The 23,328-nt window shown below is 42.3% G+C and overlaps 1 protein-coding gene and 1 long non-coding RNA gene across 3 annotated transcripts in view; one reads left to right on the forward strand and one right to left on the reverse strand.

The window, feature by feature from the left end:
- Positions 1–562: 562 nt before the first annotated feature.
- On the reverse strand, positions 563–3,591 carry LOC128796007 (uncharacterized). The gene is made up of 3 exons (XR_008433697.1): positions 3,492–3,591; positions 2,800–2,946; positions 563–616 (listed from the first exon to the last, which is right to left on the reverse strand). It is a non-coding gene; the product is annotated as an uncharacterized LOC128796007 (long non-coding RNA).
- XYLT1 (xylosyltransferase 1) overlaps positions 3,513–23,328 on the forward strand; it is a 178,315-nt gene continuing 158,499 nt past the window's right edge. For both annotated transcript variants that reach the window (XM_053957225.1, XM_053957226.1), the window contains exon 1: positions 3,513–3,823. In XM_053957225.1, the coding sequence (XP_053813200.1) occupies positions 3,602–3,823 (222 nt within the window). In that variant the 5' untranslated portion in view covers positions 3,513–3,601. The remainder of the gene's footprint in view (positions 3,824–23,328) is intronic.

The following is a 23,328-nucleotide window of genomic DNA, read 5'->3' on the forward strand; positions in this document are numbered from 1 at the left end:
CTAAGGCACATTCCTTAGGTGCTGTGATTTTTTTGATATCATAGGAATATACACAAATTTGCTATTTGTTCTGTATTCTCCACAGATTTAAGACCGCGTATGAGATACGCACTCTTAGACAAATCAGTTCATTCACCTTTTTCCCCTTCATCTCATAACACATATCCAAAATCTAACTTTTGATGTGATAAGGACTTGACTGTTTTTAAGAAAAATGCTAATCTTCACTCTGAAATAACTTAGTCTTCCACTGATTACAGAATGTGCTTCAAAACCGCCTATGAGTCAGGCTGTGAGTTGGAGTTCAGATAAGCCTGCAGTGTTTGTTCACCAGATGGACCATAAGCTCTGCAAAGTGGAGCAAAGGATATTGCTTATTAACACTGCTCCCAACTTCACTTATTTCTTTGTACAAAGTCTGGTTACTTGATGCAATTTGAGACTATATTTACACTATTAGGAGGAGGAAACATTTTTTTTTATAACAGGATAGGTAAATCTAGCAAAGTAGATCAGACTAAAATGGAACTGAGTATGGTTCCTTTATTACATCATTTTAAGTAGGCAAGATTGATAGCCGCCATCTCTCAAACACTCCCACACTGAATTGACATACCTGTGCAGTGGGAAAAAAATATTTAAATCAATTATGTCTTGAGATTTTAGAGCAAATTAGCCAAGTCACAGTTGTTACCTGTGCTTAAAACACTGTTTCTTTGACAGTCATGAGCAACCATCATAATGCTTATATAAGAATCAAATCTGGTTTTTCTCTTATATACTTGGTCCTAGATACTAATTCTCACCTAACATGGGCAACATGGGGAATTTTCAGAGGTAACTCTCTCAAGTGTCTTCTGTGTAACCTGATCAAATATTTTCTGATGAAACATAGCTCAATCAAGCTGCCATTATTCATTAACATTATAAGAAAATTCATTTAATAGTTTTATGCAATTTCTGGTTTTAGTTTGTTCTTTGGATCGGTACAGTTAATTTCTTCAGTTTCTATGATTTTTTTTTTCATCTTCATATTCTCAAGATGCTCAGCCTTGCCCTTTTCCTTTTTTAGTTTGAATCAGCACAAGAAAAAAATGTTATTAGTTATATTCTCTTCCTTCTATTTGGCTGTTTTCTTTAGCTCAGAAGAAGGATGTTTTGAACAGTTAGTGGTCATTGGTTATACCACAGTTTCAAAAATGAATGCCATACCTACTGCAATGTCCTTTCCAGATTTTACATGTCTCTAAATATGGGGAAAGGAGGATGTTAAAGGAGGAGGAGTCTGCTCCTCTCTCTGCTCTGCTTTCTCTGTCAGTGCAGAAGTGTCTCATGCTGGGGCTCCCACCCATACACAGGGCTGACTTTACACTGAAGACTCAGATCTTTATGGCCTATAAATTATTGTGGTTTGGATACAAATCTTCTCTCCAGAAGGGCTTTCAGTAGGACATGTGTGCAACTGAGCATGTACTGCCGTTCCTCACTGCCCTATCAGTCACAGTAATTATATACAGAGATTAGGAACATCCAGAGACATTTTCCAGCATATATGTTACCTCATAAAATCTGGAGGAAATTTTCCAATAGGTCATAAAAATTTGAAGAACCATGGATCACAAGCTCATCACAATTACTGCTATGCTCCTTTTATAGAAAGCAGTGTTGCCCTGTGCTGAAGTATTGCCTGCCTTGGATGTTGCTGTTAGGGCTTTTAGGCATTTTAGGGTATCCATGGGAAGGAGTCTCCCATTTCCCAGTGAGGCATGCAGGATTGGAATCAGGTCCTGAGGCTCTTGAGAGCGCTTGGTCATTTGGCCTGTTTAGAGTCTGTTTCTTTTCTGGCACCATGAGCACCTCCTGCCATCTACAAGCCCAAGGGAAGGCTGCAGGGAGCAATCACTTACTAGGACCATAACTTCCTTTTGAAGAGCAAAGCATTTAATCTCAAATGGAAGATGCTTTTATCTTGTATTTATCAGCAAATTTGCTTGACTGTGTTTATAATGCCCAATTATTTGATAGTTTGGAATAAAAATTATCCATCATCATCCCGAGCTGCACAGAACCTGTCCGAATATTCAGGAACACTTTGAGCCTTTTTCATTTCTTTGTTCTAATAGCCCACTTCACTGTACTGTGGGACCAGCAAATCTGATGCATTTGCAACTGGTGTGGAAGCCTGACACTGTCAAAATTTGTTATCACGGGCTCTCTGCCATCACCCCAGCTGGCAAAAATGGGACACGGCTCCACTGCATGAGTGGAAGGTCAGCCAGACCATGCTCTGCTGTCACACAGAGAGGAGCCTTTCTGGGCTGACTTTCCTGGAAGTTACTAATGATGTATTTTGACCTCTCTGTTTTAGAGACACCTTGCAGCCAGTGATACTCAGAGAGTGGCACCCTTTGAAACTGACACATACTTTATCTGCTTGTGAAAAGTTGCAACCAAGGATACATTCTGTAAAATTTTATTTGTAGCCTCACTGGATCCTTAATAAAGGATGCTTCTGAATCTTATTACTTGTTTCATTTTCTTCAGATCAGAAACTAAAGCACTTCCAATGGAAACAAAATCCCGCTGGTCTGTGCAAATCCTACCTGGCTATCATCTTAAAAGCAACTGTTCTTACCAGGAGATAGTTTGGATTTGGTTTGTAAAGTGGAATTAGACTTAGAAAAAGAAGCACTGTGCAGGCAGATTAAAAAAACCTCCCTACTTCAGTCTTATCATCAGATAATGAGATCTTTCAGATTAGAAAGCCAATATCAGTATGGGAGAAAAAGGCAACTGAACTGGTCCGTTATGTTCACTTTTTGAGACGCTGGGCATCCAGTTACAGCCGCCTTGTGCCTGGTCGCAGACCTCACCGGACTGTGGGGTGTTGCACCTTGCTCTCACTCTCAATCTGCTGAGGCGAAATGATGCCAGGGACCCTTTATGCTTCAGGAAAAAAAAAAAAAAACAAAAAAAAACCAAACAAACAAAAACAAAACAAAAAAAAACCCCAAAACATCACCTCAGCCTCGGGGAATTTGGGCCATTTTTGCCGGTGAGGGGTCCGCAGGCGGGGGCTGCCGCCCGCCAGGTGCCGCGGCCCGGCCCGGCCCGGCCCGGCCCGGCGTGAGGCCGCGTTCCCTCAGAAGATGGCAGTCACCGCCCGCCCCGCCGCCGGCCGCCCCCTCCCCTCCGCCCGCCCGCCCGCCGGGAGCCGCCACCGCCCCGCCCGGCCCCTTCCCCTCACGCAGCGCCGGGGCTCGCCCGCCGAGCCCCCGCACCGCTCCTCCTCCGCCTCCAGCCCACCCTCCTCCTCTGCCTCCAGCCCACCCTCCTCCTCCTCCTCCTTCCTCTTCCTCCGCCAACCCCACCCCTGGCCCCGGGCTGGCCCGGCCGCGGGCTGCCGCGCCGCCAGGGCTCCCCGCCGGCTTCCCCCATCCCCACGCGCCGCGAACACCTCCTCCTCCTTCCCCCCCTCCCTCCTTCCCCACCTCCGCCCTCCTCCTGCTGACGTCTGGCTCTGCCCGGCTGAAAACTCGGTGCCGCGGCGGATGCGGCGGCTCTCGGGAGCGCGGCGGCGGCGGCAGCAGCAGCAGCGAAGATGGTGGCGGCTCCGTGCGCCCGGCGGCTGGCGCGGCGCTCCCGCTCGGCGCTGGTGGCGGCGCTCACCGTGCTGCTCCTGCAGACCCTCCTCGTGTGGAATTTCAGCTCCCTCGACGCCGGCGAGGAGCAGCGCGGCGGCCGCGAGAAGCGAGACCGCGGCGGAGAGCAGCGGGGGCAGCCGCAGCGGCGCGGACCCGCCGCCCCGCACGGCAAGGCGATGGTAGGCGGGGAGCGGGAGCGGCGGTGTCTCACGGCGTCTGGCGGCACTTGTGCCGGGACTGCGGCGCGGGGAAGTTGGGGAAGTCGCCCCGGGGCTCGCGTTCCCGCACCTCGCGTGGGAGCCTCCCGCAGGTGTCGCGGTGCGGGGCCGGTCCTGCTCCGGTCCGGCGGGAGCGCCCGGGGGCCCGCGGTGCAGAGGCGGAAAATGCATCCGTGGGATCCTCTCCCTCCTCCGAGAGAGGGATCTCTCGTCCCAATCCCGGCGCTGCCTGCCGCGGGCATCCCAGCATCCCCGAACTTCGCGGGAGAGCCGCCTGCCCCACACCGTCCTAGGGGTTTGTTTTAGTGCTACTTTGCTTTTTCCACCCGGAAAATCGCACGGGCGCTATTCTTTATTGCACAGCTCTAAAAGGCCCAGGAGGTGATGGGCAGTGAAATGTAATGCAATCATTTTATTTATCGCTGACAGCTCGGGGACACTGAAACTGTGCCCACACGGGATGAGGACCTTGTCTCTTATCTTATTCTTTTGCGAACTCTCTGGTTTTCATTCAAATGATTCAGGCCTGAAATCAGAAGGGGTTGTAAATCTGGCTCTATTGCCAGTTGAATTTTCTACTTTTGAATTTTCTACTTTTGAATTTTCTATTAGGCATATGAAAAAGCAAATTAACAGTGTTCTTGCAAACCTCAGATATGCAGCACCAGTACTGGTAGTCCCCAGCTCAGGAGAAGCTTCTTTTGGTTTTCACTTTATTCTTTCAGCAGTAGGCTTTCATTAAGTACGTGTTGCCTCTCAAAGTGCATACTTAGTTTTGTCAGTTTCTGTATTTTTGTTTACATCCTTGAGAGAGAAAGCAAGAACTGGGGCTCAGAGGTGACTTACCCTTGTAAATTACGAGTGGTTTGGCCTCGAAAGGTTGCAAAGAGCTGAGCTCCCAGCACACGAGTACTCCATCACTAACATTTAGGACAACTTGTAGTACATACCCATCCACTGTGTGCAGATCCTGCTCTGCTTTGTAGATGTGAAAATGAAAATTCTAGTTTACTGAATTCAGTTTTTGTTTCTACACATAATCTTATCTTGGTGTTTGTTGCGTTCACAAATGTTGCTATTTAGGCTCCACTATTTTTCCTCCATCATCTTGCCCTCTGCCTTTTTTCCTGTCCATCAAGTCTTTTATGCTTTCATCTCTCCATCCTTCCTGATCTCTCCACTGTGGGTTATCAAGGTTGGCAGATGCTGGTACCTGGGCAGGCAGGGGGCCGGGAGAGGGCAGGCTGCACCTGGAGCTTCAGCCCTGCTTCCCAGCTCCCCAGACTTTCTAGGAAATGATCCTCTTCTGTGGGCTCGGGGCTATGTTGGAACATGTACTCTAAGCAGTTGTCCTACAAATGTCCTGGCACAGTGTCCAGTTTGCACCCGATGTGCTGGAACGAGCACCGGGTTCGGGTCGAGAGCTCATTGTTTCCGTGCTGGCCACATGCAGACACTGAATATGAGTATTTTGGTGCTGGCAGCTATGAATCATGCCTTTTGCATACAGTTTTGATCAAAGACCTAAAGATGGAGCACTGGGGTTCTGAATAGAAAACATGTTTTAAAACACATGCTGAGTGCACCTATTTTCCCCTCATTATCTAAATGACTGGTATGGATCACACTGGGCTGTGCCACAATGTCTGACTTTGATATTAAAAAAAAAAAAAGGGGGAAACAATGCTCAAAGCAAGTGGCAGCATACTTAACGACACTTTGTCAAGAGGTGATTTGGCAAGGCTTCTTCAAGATGACTTTATGGAACTTGTGGTTTTGCTTAGCCTGCACACTGGGAAGGAGCCACCATCCTTAAAATTACTTGGTCAGAATACAAAATCTCACACTTAAGTATCCATCTATTGACTTTAATGTGTGCTTGGTGGAAAAGTGATAGGGAAATTGTCTTTGTGCAGCCTTCTGCCTTAAACACATGGCACCTGTATTAAATTGGTAGGTAAAGTTACCAGTCTTGCCTATGTTACCAGTCTTGATTTCCGACTTGGTTCACGAGGAAAATCTCTGAGAAATGGAATTGTGTACCATCTCTATAAAGGAAGATTTTTTTCCTGTTGCTTTGTTTGCACATTAGAATGCAATTTATGTAATATCCAAGCAAAGTTACTATCCTCTCAATCTGAGTTTCCCATTGTTTGTGTATGTCAAATTGTTTTGCAACAGCTGGAGAAGCTGACTGGTGTGAATACAGTGGTTCCATTATATCCACATGTCTTGGGTTAAGCACATCTGAGGGGCCCTCCAAGGATTTTTCAATGATTTCTCATTCTTGCATTTTAACCAGAAATAGTGTTAATTTCAATGTGACTTTGGTCTATTAGTGGTGTGGTGAGTTTTAATACATTTTGAGGAGTATATTTTTGAAAGGCTGCTAAATGTTAGTCTGTGATGTAGTACTTGATCGTGGTTTTTGTACTTTTTTCACTTGCCCTGCTAACTACCCTTAGATGAGCCTTTATACTAAATAGTTATGCAAACCAGATTTTGGACACTTGGCAGAATACGGTTCTTTTCAAACCTATGTCTGAAAGTTGCCATATGAGGCTACAGTGCTTTTATTTATCTTGGTTTTAATTTGTCTCAGTTGTGTGTAAAAGACTGAAATGGGGATCCCTATTTTACTTTACTGAGTTAGACATAAGTAGTGTGAGTATTTGGTAATTTGTGTCTGCAGGAAAAGAAACATAATCCTTTGAACCAGGTGTTTAAAATATGTTTAGATTTTTATTAAGTGCTGTCAGATATGTGCAATAGGCACCATCATTTGGTAGATAAAATAACATTGTACTGTAGTAAAAGGTTTGCCACTGTACCTGCATGTAATTGAATGGGAATTGCCAACTTGGCAGGAAGAAACAATTTTGAATTGAGCAATTTTGCAACTGAAAACACTTACTGTGCTAGATCCCCTGACCAGCTACACCTGGAGCTTTCATTAGTCATAAGCAGTTTCCTGCAGTCGTTCCATATTTAATGAAACCATCTTACAGATACTTCTAAAGAATTATCAACTGTATTGTTAGCACTGATTTCAGTGCATACTTGCAACCGTTCTGGCAGCTGCACCTTTTGCACAAGCTTTATTCATGCAGCACAACTCAAGTGTCAAAAGCACAGAAGAATTAAGCTCCCTTCTGAGAATGAGTTGATTTTTATAGAGGGGTTTTTCTTTTTGAAAAGTGTGCAACAGCTTTTTGTGAAAATACTGTAAGCATGCTGCTCAGTCCAAACCACAAAGGTTTCCTTAGTGCAGCCTGCTAGTGATGGTGGAAGTGGCTTGTGGATGTTGTGTGTTGGGAGCCCAAAGGGAAGAACATGGGATGCAAATCTCTGCTTTGAGGCTGCTGAGGATGAGAGAGATGTGACAGCAGAGCATCTGCCGCTGTGATGTTGCACTGACAGGCTGTTGTGCATCACAGGGATGCACTTGTGCTGCCCAGCTGTGGCCCCTGCCTTGGAACTGGGTGTTGAAGGCACTGTCAGCAGGTACATGCTGCTCCTTTGTGCCTCCTGCTAGCCTTGGGTTTTCACTGCTGCCTGTTTTGCCATAAAGCAGAAATGCCAGGGCACTGTTACTGTCAGTTCTGTGAAATACAGCTCTCGCCTGCTGGTGTGGGATCAAAGCAGTTCTTCAGTCTGAAATTTTGTGTGTTCTTTTAAAGAAATGGTGCATTTCTTTCAGCATGAAGCTGTCACAGGAACCAAACATATCGATAGCTCAAAATGTTGAGAACTGTAGAATGAAAAGAGAGTGTGTTTGGGGTCAGTGAGCAGTTTTAATTGCAAGCAAAAGTTCAGCCAGGGAGGACAGTCCTGAGGATCACCAGTGCCTCTCCTTAATTTCATGTCTGTAGTGGGAAATGTAGGGATTTCTCCTGGCAGTGTGGAGAGTGAGGCTGGGTCCTCCATGGGTTGATCAGCTGAATGTGCTCAAGCTTGTTTTTTCTTGCTTTTTCCATCCTTGTCACCTCCTGGTGATTCATGCTCCACCAGGTTAAAGGTGCAAGAAGCAAAAAGTAATTACAATGTGTACCTAAACTCTCTAATCCCTGTTGGCTACTGAAGCTAGGAAAGGCATCCAGGAGCTGCTCTGCTCCACGCTAAGGGTTATAAAAACTGGGATCAGTTGTTGTAACTAGAAGCAAAGCAGCAGCAACTCTAATGCTGGAAAATACCGTGGGAATCATACAGGAAAGAAAACCCAGGAGGCTTTACTTCACTTTCTCTAAGGTTCATCCATCAATTATTTCACCCAGCCTTTTCCAAATGCTTCCCCAAAGTAAGACCAGTGCAGAATTCACCTTGTACATCATATAAAAGCTTGGGATTCTTTCAGGTTTGGAAATGAGTGTTTTCTTTTGAAGTGTATTTGCCCCTGGAATGTTTAGATTGTGCAGGTGGATTCCCAGCACTGTTTTGCCAGAAACAAACAGACAGCCTGGACCTACCCTGTGCTAAGCATCTGTGTGGGAGGTACAGGACAAGTGAGTTTCTGGATGGAGCACAACTTTGAGTGCAGCACCAGTGATAAAGCTCAGCTTTGCACGGGGGTGGTAGAAGGTGTGCCTTGAAGGAGGGAGCCTCTGCTGTGGGTGGGGAGCTGGGCTGCTGCTGGAAGAGTCACTGTAGTCCCTGGGAGTTCACTCTACAGAGATGCATTTAAGTGTCAAATAAGCTGCTGAGCTCCATTAACCAAATGAGTTTTCAAGAAAAAAGGAACTTTTCCACCACTGATTTATCCTTTTTGCTTCAATCCATATGTGTAGACACAATCAAATGGTACCTATTTAAATATATTCCACTCTAAGTATCTTGTTGATATAGACCTGTGGCCTCAGTAATTTAATCTGAACACAGGAAATGAGGGAAAACTGGTTTTCATAAAAAATTCCCGACCTGAAAAGTGCAAAGAAGCTTAATGTGAGCTAACCATTTTGTGTGTTAAACTTCAGTCCCGAATGAATCAGTCTCTGGAAACTGAGTCTCACTTTAGTACACCAGGCTCAGTGGAACTGCTGAGTTAAGGTACCCTGCATTGTGAATAAAATTAATAGCATCAAGCTATTATGTGGCCCAAAATGATATATTTCTTAGAGAATGGGTCCATAGTACTGACTTGACTGTTAAATACAGTTCTACTTATTATCAGGATCTTAATCATGCTGTAATATGGCTTTAATAACAATTGAGAAGGAGAATGGAGACAACTCATCATTTAGTAATGGCAAAGGAGGGAGACAATTCATCTGCAGCTGGAAGGTGCATAATCATTTTTACACAGTCTTAGCACTTAACAAGGCACACATTAATAAAACAAACAAATCTTTGCAGCAAGAGAAGTAATGTATGCATCATTTAAGGGGAGTATTAGAGCCAGATTAGACTGTTGGTTACCTTGTTAAGCATCTTCTCTGTGGGAATGTGTTATATGAGATGGATCAGAAGCCTTTTCCAGGCCACTGGTGTATTTTTTTGTTGTGTTGTTTTTTTATTCCTTAATGTGTGATGGAATTTTGCAGATGTTCCCTTTGAAATAGAAGTGTTTTAATTTTTTAGCAAGAGAAGACCAGCTGTTGTACAGGGGACATACAAATCCCATTTACTTCCTGTCTGCTATTGCAAAATGGGTACATTTTGGTGTAAAAGGCCCTCATTACCTGCCACATGTTTTGGCTCTATTCAGAAAGATTTTTCAAAATATTTTTTCCTTTCAGCATTGGAAGTCTGTGATCTGTGATATGGCATCTTATTAGTGCTTGCTGAAGGGCCAGGAGTACAATGGAAGCATGAAGTGATCTTAATTTGTAGCAATAGTCAAATTATATAACCTCAAGGATTAATTTTAATCAAATACTTCCTGATTTTTCTTTATAGTGTTAAAATTAGATCTGGCACTTCACTGAAGCTTTTGCAATTACTCTTTAATTGGAATACAATGTCCTGTATTTTTTTCTTTTGGCTTAGGCTGATTTGGGCAGAGGCAGGAGCATCCCTGTGTGGATTCTCAGAGGGCACGTGGGTTCTGGTGTGTATGACTGGAGTTTTGAGGACTAGCAGTTCCAAGTGTTTGAGTCTGATTTTTAGACTTGGAACCTCAGGCCTTCATTTATTAAAGTAATGGTAGGCCTTTGATGCTGTTCCACAGAGCACATATTGAATGGGAGACAGCTCTGTGGGACAAGGGAAAGTTGAAGTCTTGGTTGCCTACTCTCATCAGTAACATCTTGACATCTTTAGCAAAGTGTTTAGGGCCACAGAGCTGAGGGTGACAGGTAGTTTTGGGTTTTTCAGTTATTGGTACTCCAGACTAGTCCTCTTTGGTCTGATCATTGTGGTTTTTATCTCTTTCCTCCAGAGGAGCCAAGCCCTGGCAGGTCACAACTTTATTCTTCCCTTTCACACTTGGTGCTGCTGATTATGGCTGTTTCCTTTTGGGTGTTTGGGTGTTTCCTTTTTAAGCTTGGGTTGAATCTCACAGACCTCTGGGGTCTGAGGCCTTCTCATGAGCAGAGTTATGTGTCTGTCTCCAGAAGGCAGTTCAGCTCATTTTCAGCGTGCATCTGTGCAGAAGCCTGTGCCTCTGTGCCAGCAAGGCAGGGGCCATGGCAGTGATGCTCAGGTACCTGCCATGCGTGTAGGAATCCATTTCTCTAGGTGCCAGGTCTGGTGCTTGTCTTCCCCAGTCTGCAAAGTGTGCTTGATTGCTTAATTAACATCCCATCCTTGATGGAAACAGTGTGGGTTTGAAGTAATCTGTTCTTGTGAAGCAGTTGTGATCTTCAGCAAGGACCAGGAGCTTGTCAGCTGCCACACATTGGTATAACTCCATTAAAGCCAGTACAGACCAGCTGGGGATTCTGGACCCACAAATGTAATTATTGTTATAATGACAGCATCAAACAAGTAATCATTATTTTTACTCTCTCTTTTCATTTCAAAATGAGAAAATTATTTCCTCTTGGATCAGTGAAAGTAATTTACATTATGCACAATAATGGTCTACATGAAAATATAATTATTATTCATTTGTATGGCACCATCTGGGCACTAGAAGCTTCACAGACACATGTGAGGAAAGGTCCCTGTCTTGAAGAGTTTGCAGGCTGAATAGCAAGTTAGAGCTATTAGCAGATAACCAGAGTCACAATGGAACTTTGCAGTATTACTTCCACAAACCCTGCTTCAGTGATTCCCACTCAGAATTTCTCTGTGATTGGCACTATACAGCCTAGAGGTGGGATAAGTTCAAGGATTGATTAGCATGGATGGATCAAGAAAGAGCACAGCAAGAGGCTAGTGTCATGAATTGGCTGCCCAGCTAGTTTTGGGCAAGTAAAGGATATTTCCAGGCTTCACTTGGAAGCACAAAATGGTTTTCATGCCTTGTGGACCTGTGCTTCCCATGGAGTAATTCCCAAGCTTTACAACAAATATAGGACTGAATGCTCTACTGAGTGTGAGTATGCTCTTGAAATGAAGAGACCAGGCTTTTGTAACTATATGGATATAAAAATTGAGCAACACATAGCATTACCTAAACATATATACAGTGTAACCTTGCTGAGTACTGAAAGGGTCAGTACAGGACACTGCAATCATATGACTGCTTATTTTTAGAGATGATTAGAGAATTCCTCCAAGGGACAAACTATTTATAACACATCTATAATTTGCTGCTTTTTTTTTTTTATGATGAAATTAAACCAAAAAACGAATACCAGTTAATTAAAAAAGTTAGCTAAAAAAGATTTCACACTAGTATGCGGTTGACTCTGAGGTCAGATCGTGAATGCTTCCCACATATATTTTGTTTTCAAGCTACTGTTCTGTTGCTGTTCTATTATTAGAGAGTAAGTGGGATGCTTATTTAAAACAATTCTACAAAGCTGAATGACACTGCAAACTTCAGTTTAACTTGGATTTGGTTGAATGAGTCATGGATACTCATTTCTGCTTCATGCTGCAGCCTTTGCTTGCCCTTCAGATGTACTTTTTGGTTCAGTTCTATTGGTGAAATCTGAGTGTTTTTCTTCAAGCTGATGCTATTTGCTGACTTTTTGTGGTGGTCAGTTTTGGATTTCATGCTGTCTGAATTTCTGAGACAAATCTCATTTTGTTCTTAAAACTCAACCTGTTTCTAGTTATCTTTGTTCTTTATAATTGCATTCTTTCTGATTCAGGAGCACACATAGTTCAGTTAAAGTGTCTTCTTTCAAAGAAAAAGCGTGTGAGGTCGTGACTGTATTGACTAAAGTGAGGCAAGCTCCCTGAAACTACATCCAGCCTGTTCACCCTTACTTGGGAGAGGCACAATGAACCTGAAAAATGACATTTCCAGAGGAATTTTTTGGTTCTTTAGAGTTGCACAGCTGCACGTCACAGAGGCAAGTAGAGTCCTTCGTGTTCTACCTGTGAACTCAGTGGAGTGACAGCTGACACCCATGATGAGGAGTCCCACAGTTGCCAGTGTCATTAGTTATTTAAGGAACTTTTTTCTGTGTGTACCTGGAGCCCTGACTAAATAAATGGCTATCTGCTAATTATGAAAATGTAAACTGGAGTTCTCTGTGGAAATGGAGTGTTACCAGAGATCTGGATTGGAGTCATCTTGAACAAGCGTGTAAATAAAAAATAATCTGTTATCAAGCTAATCCTGCCTTCTAGAAAAAAATAGTCTCACAAAAACTAGCATCTTGTCTGCAGAGAGCCACATTTGGCTAGCTGGGGATACATCTTGGCACCTAACTATATTTACTTAGATGTTTACAGGCTTGCTTATGCTCTTAAAACTTGCTGTGGGTGCCTGACAGCTGTTTAAATATGTAAATAAGAATTCAGGTGGCCACCTTATGGCATCTAAGTTCAGCAACTTGGTCCACAGTGTGTAAAACCAAGGAAACAAGCAGAAGAGGAGTGAATGTAGTAAACAAAGCTGTTAGTGTGTATGCACTACGAGAATAATACTTTGCACAGCTACTGTGCCTCAAACTGCTTACGTTTTGGCATTCACTGGAATTGAGTTTAGTCATTCAGTGGCAGAAATAGAAACTTGGAGGTGCTGCCTGCTAGCAGAGTACATGGAGCAGTACCTCAGCAATGAACTGCCTTTTTGGCAGTCTTACAACAAAAGACGTGAAAGTCTTCAGTGCAATATTTTGATAAGTCATTGATTCTTATTAAAATAATAATTATGACAATAATTATAGCTGTAGTTGGCTCTGACTGAGCTGCTAACTGAGTAGAGGACAGGGAGAGGAGGGTTATGGAATATTCTTGTAAAGCCATCTGAGTGCTGCTCCTCCAGCTCTGTGCACATAAATGAGGATGTTTTTGTCTGTATTTTTGCATGTGCTGTGCCAGTGCCCGTGTGCTGGGTGGGTCCCCCCCAGGAGATTCCTTTGCAGCCTGCCCTACAGGCAGCTCATCACCCCTGTGTTCACGTTCCTAATAACAGAGATATGATCCAATAGGTGATAGTGTTTTACAGCAGTACAGTGATAAAATGGTGCAATAAGCTCCCGGCCATCTGGCTTTCTGTAGTTAGCTCTGTGTCTCACCTTCATAGCAAGACCACATCATCCCATCCCCAAAGCCTGGGTCAGGCCTCAGTGGTACTGAGGAAAAGGAAAGTTGGGGAGGTTTTGCAGGTAGCACTGTAGCTGTGATGACACTGTTCTGAGCCTTTCTAATCTAATTCAGTATTAAACATTTACACTGGCCAGGCTGCCACCACATGACCTCTTGTGCTAAGTGACAGCAAGTGATTAATGACTATTTATTAGGAGAAGATGGTCTCAAACCTGCTCATTTCACAGACAGTGTAAACAGAGATTTCTGCTCCTCACCCTCAATCCCCAGTTTAAGAATACAGTGTTTTTTCTCTTTGCTTTCTTTTGAAGTTGAATTTTTTCATCCCCGGATGCCTAGGAAAAGAAGACTGCACTGGCCTTTTCCTGTCCCCATGTGAAGCTGCAGTGGGCATCTAGAGTGTGAGTTTAGGGGTGCTTGCTCCCCTTGGTTAGGGCTTCAGTGAAATGGGCAGGAGGACAAGCTTGTACTGCAGCTGTGGGAGAAGAACAAAAAGTTAGGTCAGCTGCAAGGCTCCATGAAACCTCTGAGAGCACAACTGGTTTAAAAGTTGGATAAATATAAATGCATTTATTGTGCTTTCAGAGGGCAGGAATTTTCCAGAAGCAAATCTCATAAGAAATAGCCATTTTAAGAGGTAGTTGATGAAGAGAAAGAACCAGGTTAATTTGGAATTTTGAGTACGTTTGTGTAGCCTGGGACTCTAATTCCACAGGTGCTGTGGGATCCATGGGTTTAAGCATTTATTTCACATAGCAAAATTTGACCTGAAGGTATTCTATGTGAAAGTTGTTATAGGGTTTGTTTGCCATTATACAACCAAATGTATAAGTTAAAAGATTTCAGACAAATTTGGTACAGTTATTTAAAGCGGTTTGGGGTTTATCCATTTTAGTACCATGACGAGTCTGAACAATGATCTCGTGTTCTCCCAGAATGTTGTCAATAGCTTATCCTGTAGTTTAAGTTCTTCAGGGGATTTTCACTTTCTAGTTGCACTGATGTAAATTTACAGTAATTCTCATATCCAGGGCCTATGAATGAATAACTGTGGAAGGAAAAAAAAGGGTCTTGCAAGTCAAATGGTTCTTCAAGGTTTCCATTTTTGGACAATGTGGACAGCTCAGCAACTGCTGGAGCATTTTGTTGCTTTTGAAGTGTCAGTGCAATTTTGCAGAGCGTATTCAGCAGTCATGCACTGTGCTTCAGATGTTCCCTGTTTGTGGAGTGGTGTCACCTGGAAGGGATAAGTGGAAGGAAGCCCTTGATGTTCATACTCTCCTGGCTTCAGCCTCAGAGGTGTGTTTCCAGTGTAGTTACCAGAACCAGCCCAGCTTTGCTCTAAATTCTGCCACCTAAGCTTCAGTGCTTTCAAGCTTTTGGTAGGCAATGAATGAGGTGCTGTGTGTTTTGTTTGCTTGTAAGTGTTTTAACACAGCCTTGTGTACTCACTTCCTCCTTGTCCTTGAACAATTCCCTCCTGTTCCCGGGGCTGTTCTTAGTGGTTGCAGAGGCTGGTCCAGGCTCCAGCTGGGAGTTATGGCAGTGACTTCAGTAGCTCAGCTGGGACTGTGTTGGTAGGAAATGGATTATGGTAACTGGTGAGGAAAGTGCTTCAGGTCTCTATTCCGCACTTGGTAAATAGTACCTCCATTATGAAATACTGTTTCACTGTTGAATAAATTTGTGTGGGGTTTTTTTTCCCCCTTGCTTGCTGTCATTGGTAAATTGCTGTCTTCCTAACTTGTGTTGTCCAGTTTGAAATACTGTTTCCTGTTGGCTTAAAATAAACCATTCTGCAGCATTTTCCTGTTTTATGTTGCCTACAGAAAGCAAAATGCGTCCTTAAAGGTTTAAATCTGTTGCTCCGGTTAGGATGGTAGTTTTGTAGCAACAGAGATACCACAGGTGTTACAATCATCTCTTTAGTAGAGAGTTGGTGGTTTGGTGGTTTCTATGTTTCTCCCCTTCCTGTTTACTAGAGTAAAATGTGTTCAAGATTCAGTTCTGTAACTTTCATGCAAACAGAGGCATACATGCATACCTGTATTCCATAGTGGTCAAATATTTGTGGTCAAATATAAGCAAGAGTTGCTCAGGCTAGAATTTTCCAGACTGAATGTTGCTTAGAAATATTTTGCTTTGCAGCATGCAGTTTAAACAAGTCTAGGATGTGGCAAGTCATCACTTCAAGTTTGTGCCCTTTTAGTAGCAGATTCTTTTAGAAAATCTCCATGTTTAGGGTTGGTTCCACCTCTGATCATTATCCTGTGTAAGCATGATGTGTGAGAGATTTTTGTACAGGACTGATACTGAGATACCTTTGTCAGCTAAATTCCACCTTTTTCAGTGTTCTCAGTTGTTTGCTATAGGATGAAGATCCAGATGTAGAAGAGCTCAAGTAAAACAGCACACTGAGAATAACCTGTAGTTCTTCACAGCCATAGTGTCTTCATTAGGACATGGAGTGAAGATGTAGATATAAAATCAGTCAAGAATGATCTTGTGAACATGATTGTGTTAGGCTGGGTTAAGGTGAAAAGAGTCTTAAAATAAAGATTGTTCTGTTACCCTAAAGTGCTCCAGGATACTAGAAAAAAAAATATTTTATAGTAATACTTCTTTAACTGGCTTTTAGAAATATTGGTTCTGAAAACTAATATATAATGTTCTTTTCTGTGTTCTGAATGGAATTACCTGTGATAGGAGAGATTGGTGGTGCTGGGCAGTTACAGCTTGAGATCCTGCATATTTCTCTTGGCAGTGGTGGAATTATTTAACAATCACTCTCCATTTTTAGTGGTTTTATGAGTGCAAAACCTTAAAATTCAGGATTTTTTTTTTTAAGGGCTCTTTGTATTCTGCTGGCCTTGTTTGGTCTCAGTGAAAGTTGTGGAAAGTTAATAATTTAATCCCATGCTGAATTACTAAGGATGCTCATGCAGGAAGACTGCTGAGTTTTGCATTATGGAACTATTACATTGATGGCAGCTGTGTTGAATCCATCTCTGTTGCATTGTGCTTTAGCTCTGATTCTCTCAGCTTTTTAGAGGTCATGTGCTTCAGTGTGTAACTGGTGGACTTCCTTGGGCCAGATTTGAAGGGAATGGGTGGGGGTTCTGAATGGGTTTAAAATGCCTGCTTTGTATTCAAGTGGATTACCTGTGTTAGAATTCAATTTAAATGTATTGATCCCCACCTAAGGAGTTATCCAAATTACCCATAAGTGATGATCAGCCCAGGCATCTGCCAGTGTGAGATTAAACTGCAAACATTTATGTTGAAGTTTATGTTTATGCAAACATTTATGTTGTCTTGTATTCAGGTCAGCTTGTACGGTGGCTGGTTTATAGTGTTTTTAACAGTTGGCCTCAGCGATCTTACTGTCATTTCCAACCTAAATGATGCCATGATTGTATGAACTGAACTTTGATGAAAAATAAGACCAAGCCTCAGGGTCTAGAAGAAAGGTGCTCTGTCTGTGTGGCAGCAAGTGGATGTAGATTCACCTCCCAGGTTTACAAATGCTGCTTGTGTGGCCTCTCCTGGAGGAGGAAAACACAGGCTGGCTGTCTCTGCTTCCCAGCCAAACAGAAGCACTGAGTCACTGGACAGGGACCAGGTTGGTGTGTACCAGTGCCTGGCAGACAACAAACACATGGATTGAAGCTGCTCTGAGGAGTGATGTTTGCCACACATCCATGTCTGTTTGTTGTTTGGGGTCTTTTTAGTGACAGGATGACTATCCTGGATAGAGCAGTCACCCAAAGGAGCTGGAAGGTTTACAGGGCATTCATGACTTGGTAAGTGACTCACTGAGAAATGCAGAAGAGAAGGTGCATTTGAAGAAAAGCATGAGATGGTTTTTTGCCACAATATCTGTTGGGGATTGCTGTGACTAAGGAGATGGTATAAATATACTTTGCTGTGACAAATTCTTATTCCAATTCCAGTGCAAAAAGTGGCTATTGCCTATAGGTTCTGAGTGTAAGTCATGTGCCTGGCATCACCTTGTGCAGGATTCCCAGAAGCAGGCGAGCTCTTTTCTCTGTTTCAGTTTCTGAGTCTTGAATTTGTTTGAGCCAAACCTGAAATAGTCAGTTAACAGAACAGTTGCCAGCCCTCGAGGTGCCCAGGTGGGTTGTGCAGGCACCTTTCCTGCCCCAAGAGAAGAGACCCTTCTCCTTCAGCTGTCTGATTGGCCCTGATTTGCTGGGATGGGTGGTTCAGGTCTGGACAGTGATGGTTAGATTCTGTTACCAGTGCTACAGGCTGGGGTTGTGCCTGGCTCACTTTGCAGCAGCTGGTTGTGTTTTGGAGCAGTTGGTGGAGGGAACTAATTTTATCTTCTCTCTGCTACATCAGTAATCGGGATCATTTTTCTGTGAGCTGCACACATCTGTGGCCCCAAACCTGCCTCAGCCTGGAGGAAGTCAGTGAAAGGTAACGTTTCCCACAGCTCAGCTCTCACTTGCCAGTAGCAGAAGCAGCTTATGCTGCTTCAATTCTATGCATTTTATTTTTCAGGATTTAACACAGATATTTATGAAGTCATTTGGTTTGCATGTATCAGCATAAATAAGAGTATCTTCTGAACATACCTAGTTGCAAGCCTAATATTTCTTCTAAGATTACCAATCTCCTTAAGTGTGTGTATGAGGGAGAAAAAGAAACTAGCAAACCCCCAAACCTTTGGCCATTCCAGCTGCTGACTGTGAGCAGAAGTCCTTGAGAAGAAGCTTTTCTATTATCCCTAATGCTCCAAAGCTTGCTGAATAAACAACATGAACACAGATGTTTCCTCGCTGGTGATACAGTTCATAGGAAGACGCTACTCAAGGCATTGCTCAGCTGCAACTTCTGTGTGCAGAAATCTGTGGACCAAACAATTCAGTCCTACCCAAGGAAACTTCCTGTGAAGTTGAACAGGTTTGCTGAGTAATATCTTTTGTGTTAACAGTTTATTAACCACTTAACGAATTACCCAGATGTGTTTAAATTAGCCAAAAGCTCATTTCTTGCCACATGGAAATGCTGTGAGGATGCTGCAATGTGCTGCTGAGGTCAAGTCCCATCCTTGGAGGAATGACCCCATGAACAGACATTTGCCTGCTGTTCTGAGGGGCAATTATCTGGCTCATAGTTGAGCAAAACCAGAATCAAAATCAGTACTGTACAGAAATCCTTCACAGCTGTTTTAATTCTGGGTAAACTCTGGTTATGCTGGTTTTAACAATTTTGTAAGAAACTTCCTACATATGATGAAAGATGAATAACTCTGAATTGGTTGCAGACTGTATCTTGTGACAAAGAAGCTCTTTGCTATTACTCTGGTCAAGTTGCCTCCCTGCTTTTTTTTTTTTTTTTTTTTTTTTTTTGGTGAGATTAAGGTCTTTAGGTTTATAGAACAAAGTTTGATAATGTAGCTGTGAAGGAAAAGCCAAAAACAATGTCCAGATCTTCAGTGAAGCTGTGCCACAGCAGTGGATGTGCCCTGGGAGCAGAAGGTGCCTGCAGGATGCCCTGATCTTAGACAGCTCTCACAGTTTGCCTACAGACAAGGTCGTGGTTTGTAGAGGAGAGCAGGAGTATGTTAAGGCTTTAGGCAAGCTTGAGGAATCTCACCACTTAGGCTCTGTTGTTGCTGCAGGACCTGCTGTTGTGTTATAAAAATAAATATAAAAATAAAAAATAAACATTTGGCATATGTTTGAGAGGACTTGTGTTTTAATAACGATTTCAGACTATGCATTTATTGGATTTTTAGAGGTATCAGTTGCTACTGGAAGGTAACTTTAGTCACTTTGCTCATGAGAAGTTCAAAGCAACTTGTGTAGGATTAAATTATTTTAGAGCAGCTGATTTCTGTTACTATGCTACTAACTCCTGACTTCTTGGTAGCTCTGTTGCTGCGCTTCTCCTCCAGTCCCTTTTTGTTGAAAGCTGGCTGGTCCATTCCCCCAGCAGGCTGAGCTGCAGTTGCTGTCAGCCCCAGGCAGTGGCCCATGGAAGGTCAGCTCCTGTTCTGTCCCTGCCCCGTGGCACGGCTGCTGCCCGGGGCCCACTGAAGCAGGCTGCACCTTCAGCACCCCTCACCCCACACAACGTGGCTGATTCCTCTGCAGGACAACTCTTCACTGGGGCAGAGACAAACTTTCTGTTTGGGTTCTCCCTTAGCATGCCATGGAAACTTGCGTTCATGTCCACGTCTGTGCTCCTCTTTGCTCGCACCTTTCTTCTTTCTAAAGATCAGATTTTCCTGTTCTCCATTTCATTTTTTATTCTCACTGATGTGTATCTCTACTTCTGTGCTTCCATCCCTTTTCTGAACAAAGATAATTTATTGTTTCTGAGCATTTGAATAACAGTTTTGTCACCTTTTTGCAGAGATAGACCAACTTTGATCAATAGCAAAAGAAAGTGGTTGTAGAAATTCACATTATGCACTCACATACTCTGTAGAGTGTCTTTGTAGCTGGTGCTTAGCATAATGCCTCTGGAAATGTATTTCTGGCATGTAGCTTTTATTTGTGCAGCAAGGGACCCTGGCAAATGCTTCATGTTTGATATGAACTCACAGTCCTTTCAGATATTGAATAATATGAATGAGGGGTTATCAGCATCTTCTCAAAAAGCACTGCAGTTTGTGCCCTACAACGATGGCATAATATAGTGTGGTGTAATGGGAAGGTTGCAAACAGTGTTTGAAATACTATAAACTGTATCAACAGTAAAAGCAATTAAATGTGGAAGGAATTTCTTAGGAAAACTGTGAATTTTCTAATGTTGAAATATGTTAAATGAAGACTAGAGTCTCTAGGGGAACTGGAAGTTAGTACAGGTATCTGGGGTAATGTCCTGCCCTTAGTAGGACATGTCTGTGCTTGTGGTGTGTTGGGATATCAAAGGGCAGGCAGGTAGTGGAGCTCAGGCTGAAGGTGAAGTTCTTGATAGATTTGTGTGTGATTCATCCACATCACTGTGCAGGAGCTTTATGTGGTGCAAATGTTTCTGTTAGCTGGGCTCAAGGACACTGTGCTTGATATTTCCAGTTTCTCTCTTTTCAAGATCTCTTATGAGTTAAAATAAAATTGCAATGTCCATTATCCTTTAATATGGAGCATTGAATATGTAGCAAATTCTTAACTCCTCTGAAGTTGGTGGGAAAATTCCCAATTACAAAATCACAGAATCAACTAGGTTGGAAAAGACCTTTGAGATCAAGTCTAACCTATTACTTTGAAGGAGTTAAGACTTACCTTAAGGCTTGTTGTCCTTTGAGTTATAAAGTCCTGGCAGAGCTGTAAGACCAGAAATATTCAGTAGTGATTGGTAGTGACTGACTGCAGTCAAAGTCACCTGGAGCTTTTCACCAAGTTGACATTTTGTTCTCTAAGCTCAGGTTGATGTTTCCTTTAACATTTCTTAATTGAAATCAAGTTCAGCTTTGGTTCACATCACCAAAGAGGCAAAGCAAGCTCTGCCCTAAGCTGAGGCAGTGCAGTGTGCTGTGCTGTGACATTTATACTGTGGCAGATGCACCAACATCCTGAGCTGATGTTTAGGCTTCTTTTCCCAATGCAATGCATTTATGGATTTTTCTCCCTGCTTATGAAACACACTTGTCTCAAATATGGTATAAACAAATGCACTTAGAATAAATGCTCCCCTATGCCCCATTTGTTGACAAACCAGCCACCCTTACTTAAATATGTATATGTACTTATATGTACATTGATATGTTTATGTGCATATATATGCATATCTATATTGTGGAGGAGATTTCTTGCTATGTGAAACTGGAGATCAAAGGGTGAATGCTCACCCTGAAAGGCAGTAGGGTGTCAACACATCCCAGCTACTGTATAAAAAGATTGATGTAGGACTTTGATGCTGCATGGAGCAGATTTAGATTCCCAGTGAACATTGTTTTGTTGCATAGGGGAAGACAAGGATCTGTGGAGAGTGAATCTTGAGGAAAAAGAACTTCAACAAATAACAAGATGAAATTTGTATTCATACACAGCTCAGGTGTATGGAGATACAGGCTGTGCACAGAGTTGTGCTGCTGTGACAAACTAGCTTTTTATTCTTAACAAAATTGTTGCTATTAGTCTCTTGTAGCACATCCAAAAGCTCTTGTCACATTTGATTTCAGGTTAAAGCTGTGTAAAGCCTTCAGGTTTTTTTTAAAGGAACTTTAAATTTTTCTACTCTGTTAGTTGGGAAGCAATGTCTACCTGCTACTTTTTTTTTTTTTTTTTTCCTTTTTGAAACTTTTCTCTTTGGTATTTATAACAAAAACTGCTAACTAAGTTTTGTTTCATGTTCACTCCATGACAAAGTACATAATTGGCACAAATTTTTCTTTTATAGCTGGAAGAGAAAGCACAATAAAGTAAAGATTTGGAAAGGGAAGTAGTCTGTTTCTAGCTAAAACAAATGTTGATAATCTGGTGACCTTTCTAACAGCATAAAGGTGTGATATCTTGTATTTATTTGCAGTCTCCTTGGTTATAGATGTTGTAGTGGGATCCTGCCCATCTTTTACCAATTTCAGTGTTTTTACCCCCAGTTTTTATGTTTGTATCATCAGGAGTTTAGAGCAGAAACAAATTTCCTGCAAAGGAAAACGAGCTCTTGCTGGTCTGCTAGAAGTTATCAACAAAATAGATTATAAAGAGGTGAGGAATTATGAGTCTTCAGAGTAGTAATGAAAAATTCCATTCCAGAGCTGTTGACAGGCCACTGCTAGAGAAAGTTGACAGAAAGTGACGAGCAGCATCCTACCATGATTGGGCATTGACTGAAAGATTAGAAATAAATATTCAAAATAAATTACCCATTTTTATTGTTGCAATACATTTGTTGAGAGTTTCTCTGACTAAAACCTGAAATAAGATTGGTAGTGCTTTTTTGTGTCATGGAGATGATAGCTTTGTTTTAAAAGCTGTATTAAAAATCTCTTTGTCAAATAAATAGCTGATTCTCCTTTCTTGGCTTATTTTTTTTTCCTCTACTTTTAAGAGATCTGAAGAGGTGTTTTCCCTGTGTGTTTGAGTTGCTTCTCAGTAGCAGACAGGGCATGTCATCATGAAGAAAGGATTGTGTGTCCTCTTGGTCAGGAGTGATTGGAGCATCTCATGGTTGAGTGATATTTAGCACAACCTTGTAACCTCAGCTGAGGTAACAACTTATCAGAAGTACCACCTTGGATGGAGAGGTGATGCCAGTTAAAACCTTACAGGAACTGATGCACAAAGTAACTGTCATGCACCTCTATTTCCTGTTGCCTGTTGGCATCTTTCTAGCTTGAAAAAATTGAAAGGACAGATATGACAGCAAAATGTAACGTGCAATGACCTCCAAGCCTTCTTTCAGAAAGTAAAACATGTTTGCAGTTAGAAAAGCGTATTATTTTATGCTCCAAATTAAGTCCTGTATTAAACTTGGAGAAATACAAGATGACATAACAAGTGAGGTGCTGACCTTGTTAGTTTTTCTTTGTCACCTGGCAGTTTTTCAGAAAGTATCACTGTATTCATTATTTGTTCTCTATTTAAATTAGTTCTTGCTGCCACATTTCAGTTGGTAATGCCATCTTTAGAATTTTAAACCCCATTTAAAATGTATCTTAGGGTAAGGATGTATAATGAACCAATGACTATTCATGATAAAGCATCCAAAGATGGATAAATTAATATTATGTGAAGAGTCTCTAGTTTTATAATTTCAAATTAATTCATAGCCTGAATTATTTTTTTATTACTAAAGCATTGATAATTTAATAAACCTTGAATTTCTGAGTTCTAGCATGAATTTCAAATTAATGTTACAAGTTGCAACTCAGGCCTCAGTGA

Source organism: Vidua chalybeata, chromosome 16 (assembly GCF_026979565.1).
Source record: "Vidua chalybeata isolate OUT-0048 chromosome 16, bVidCha1 merged haplotype, whole genome shotgun sequence".
NCBI lineage: Eukaryota > Metazoa > Chordata > Aves > Passeriformes > Viduidae > Vidua > Vidua chalybeata.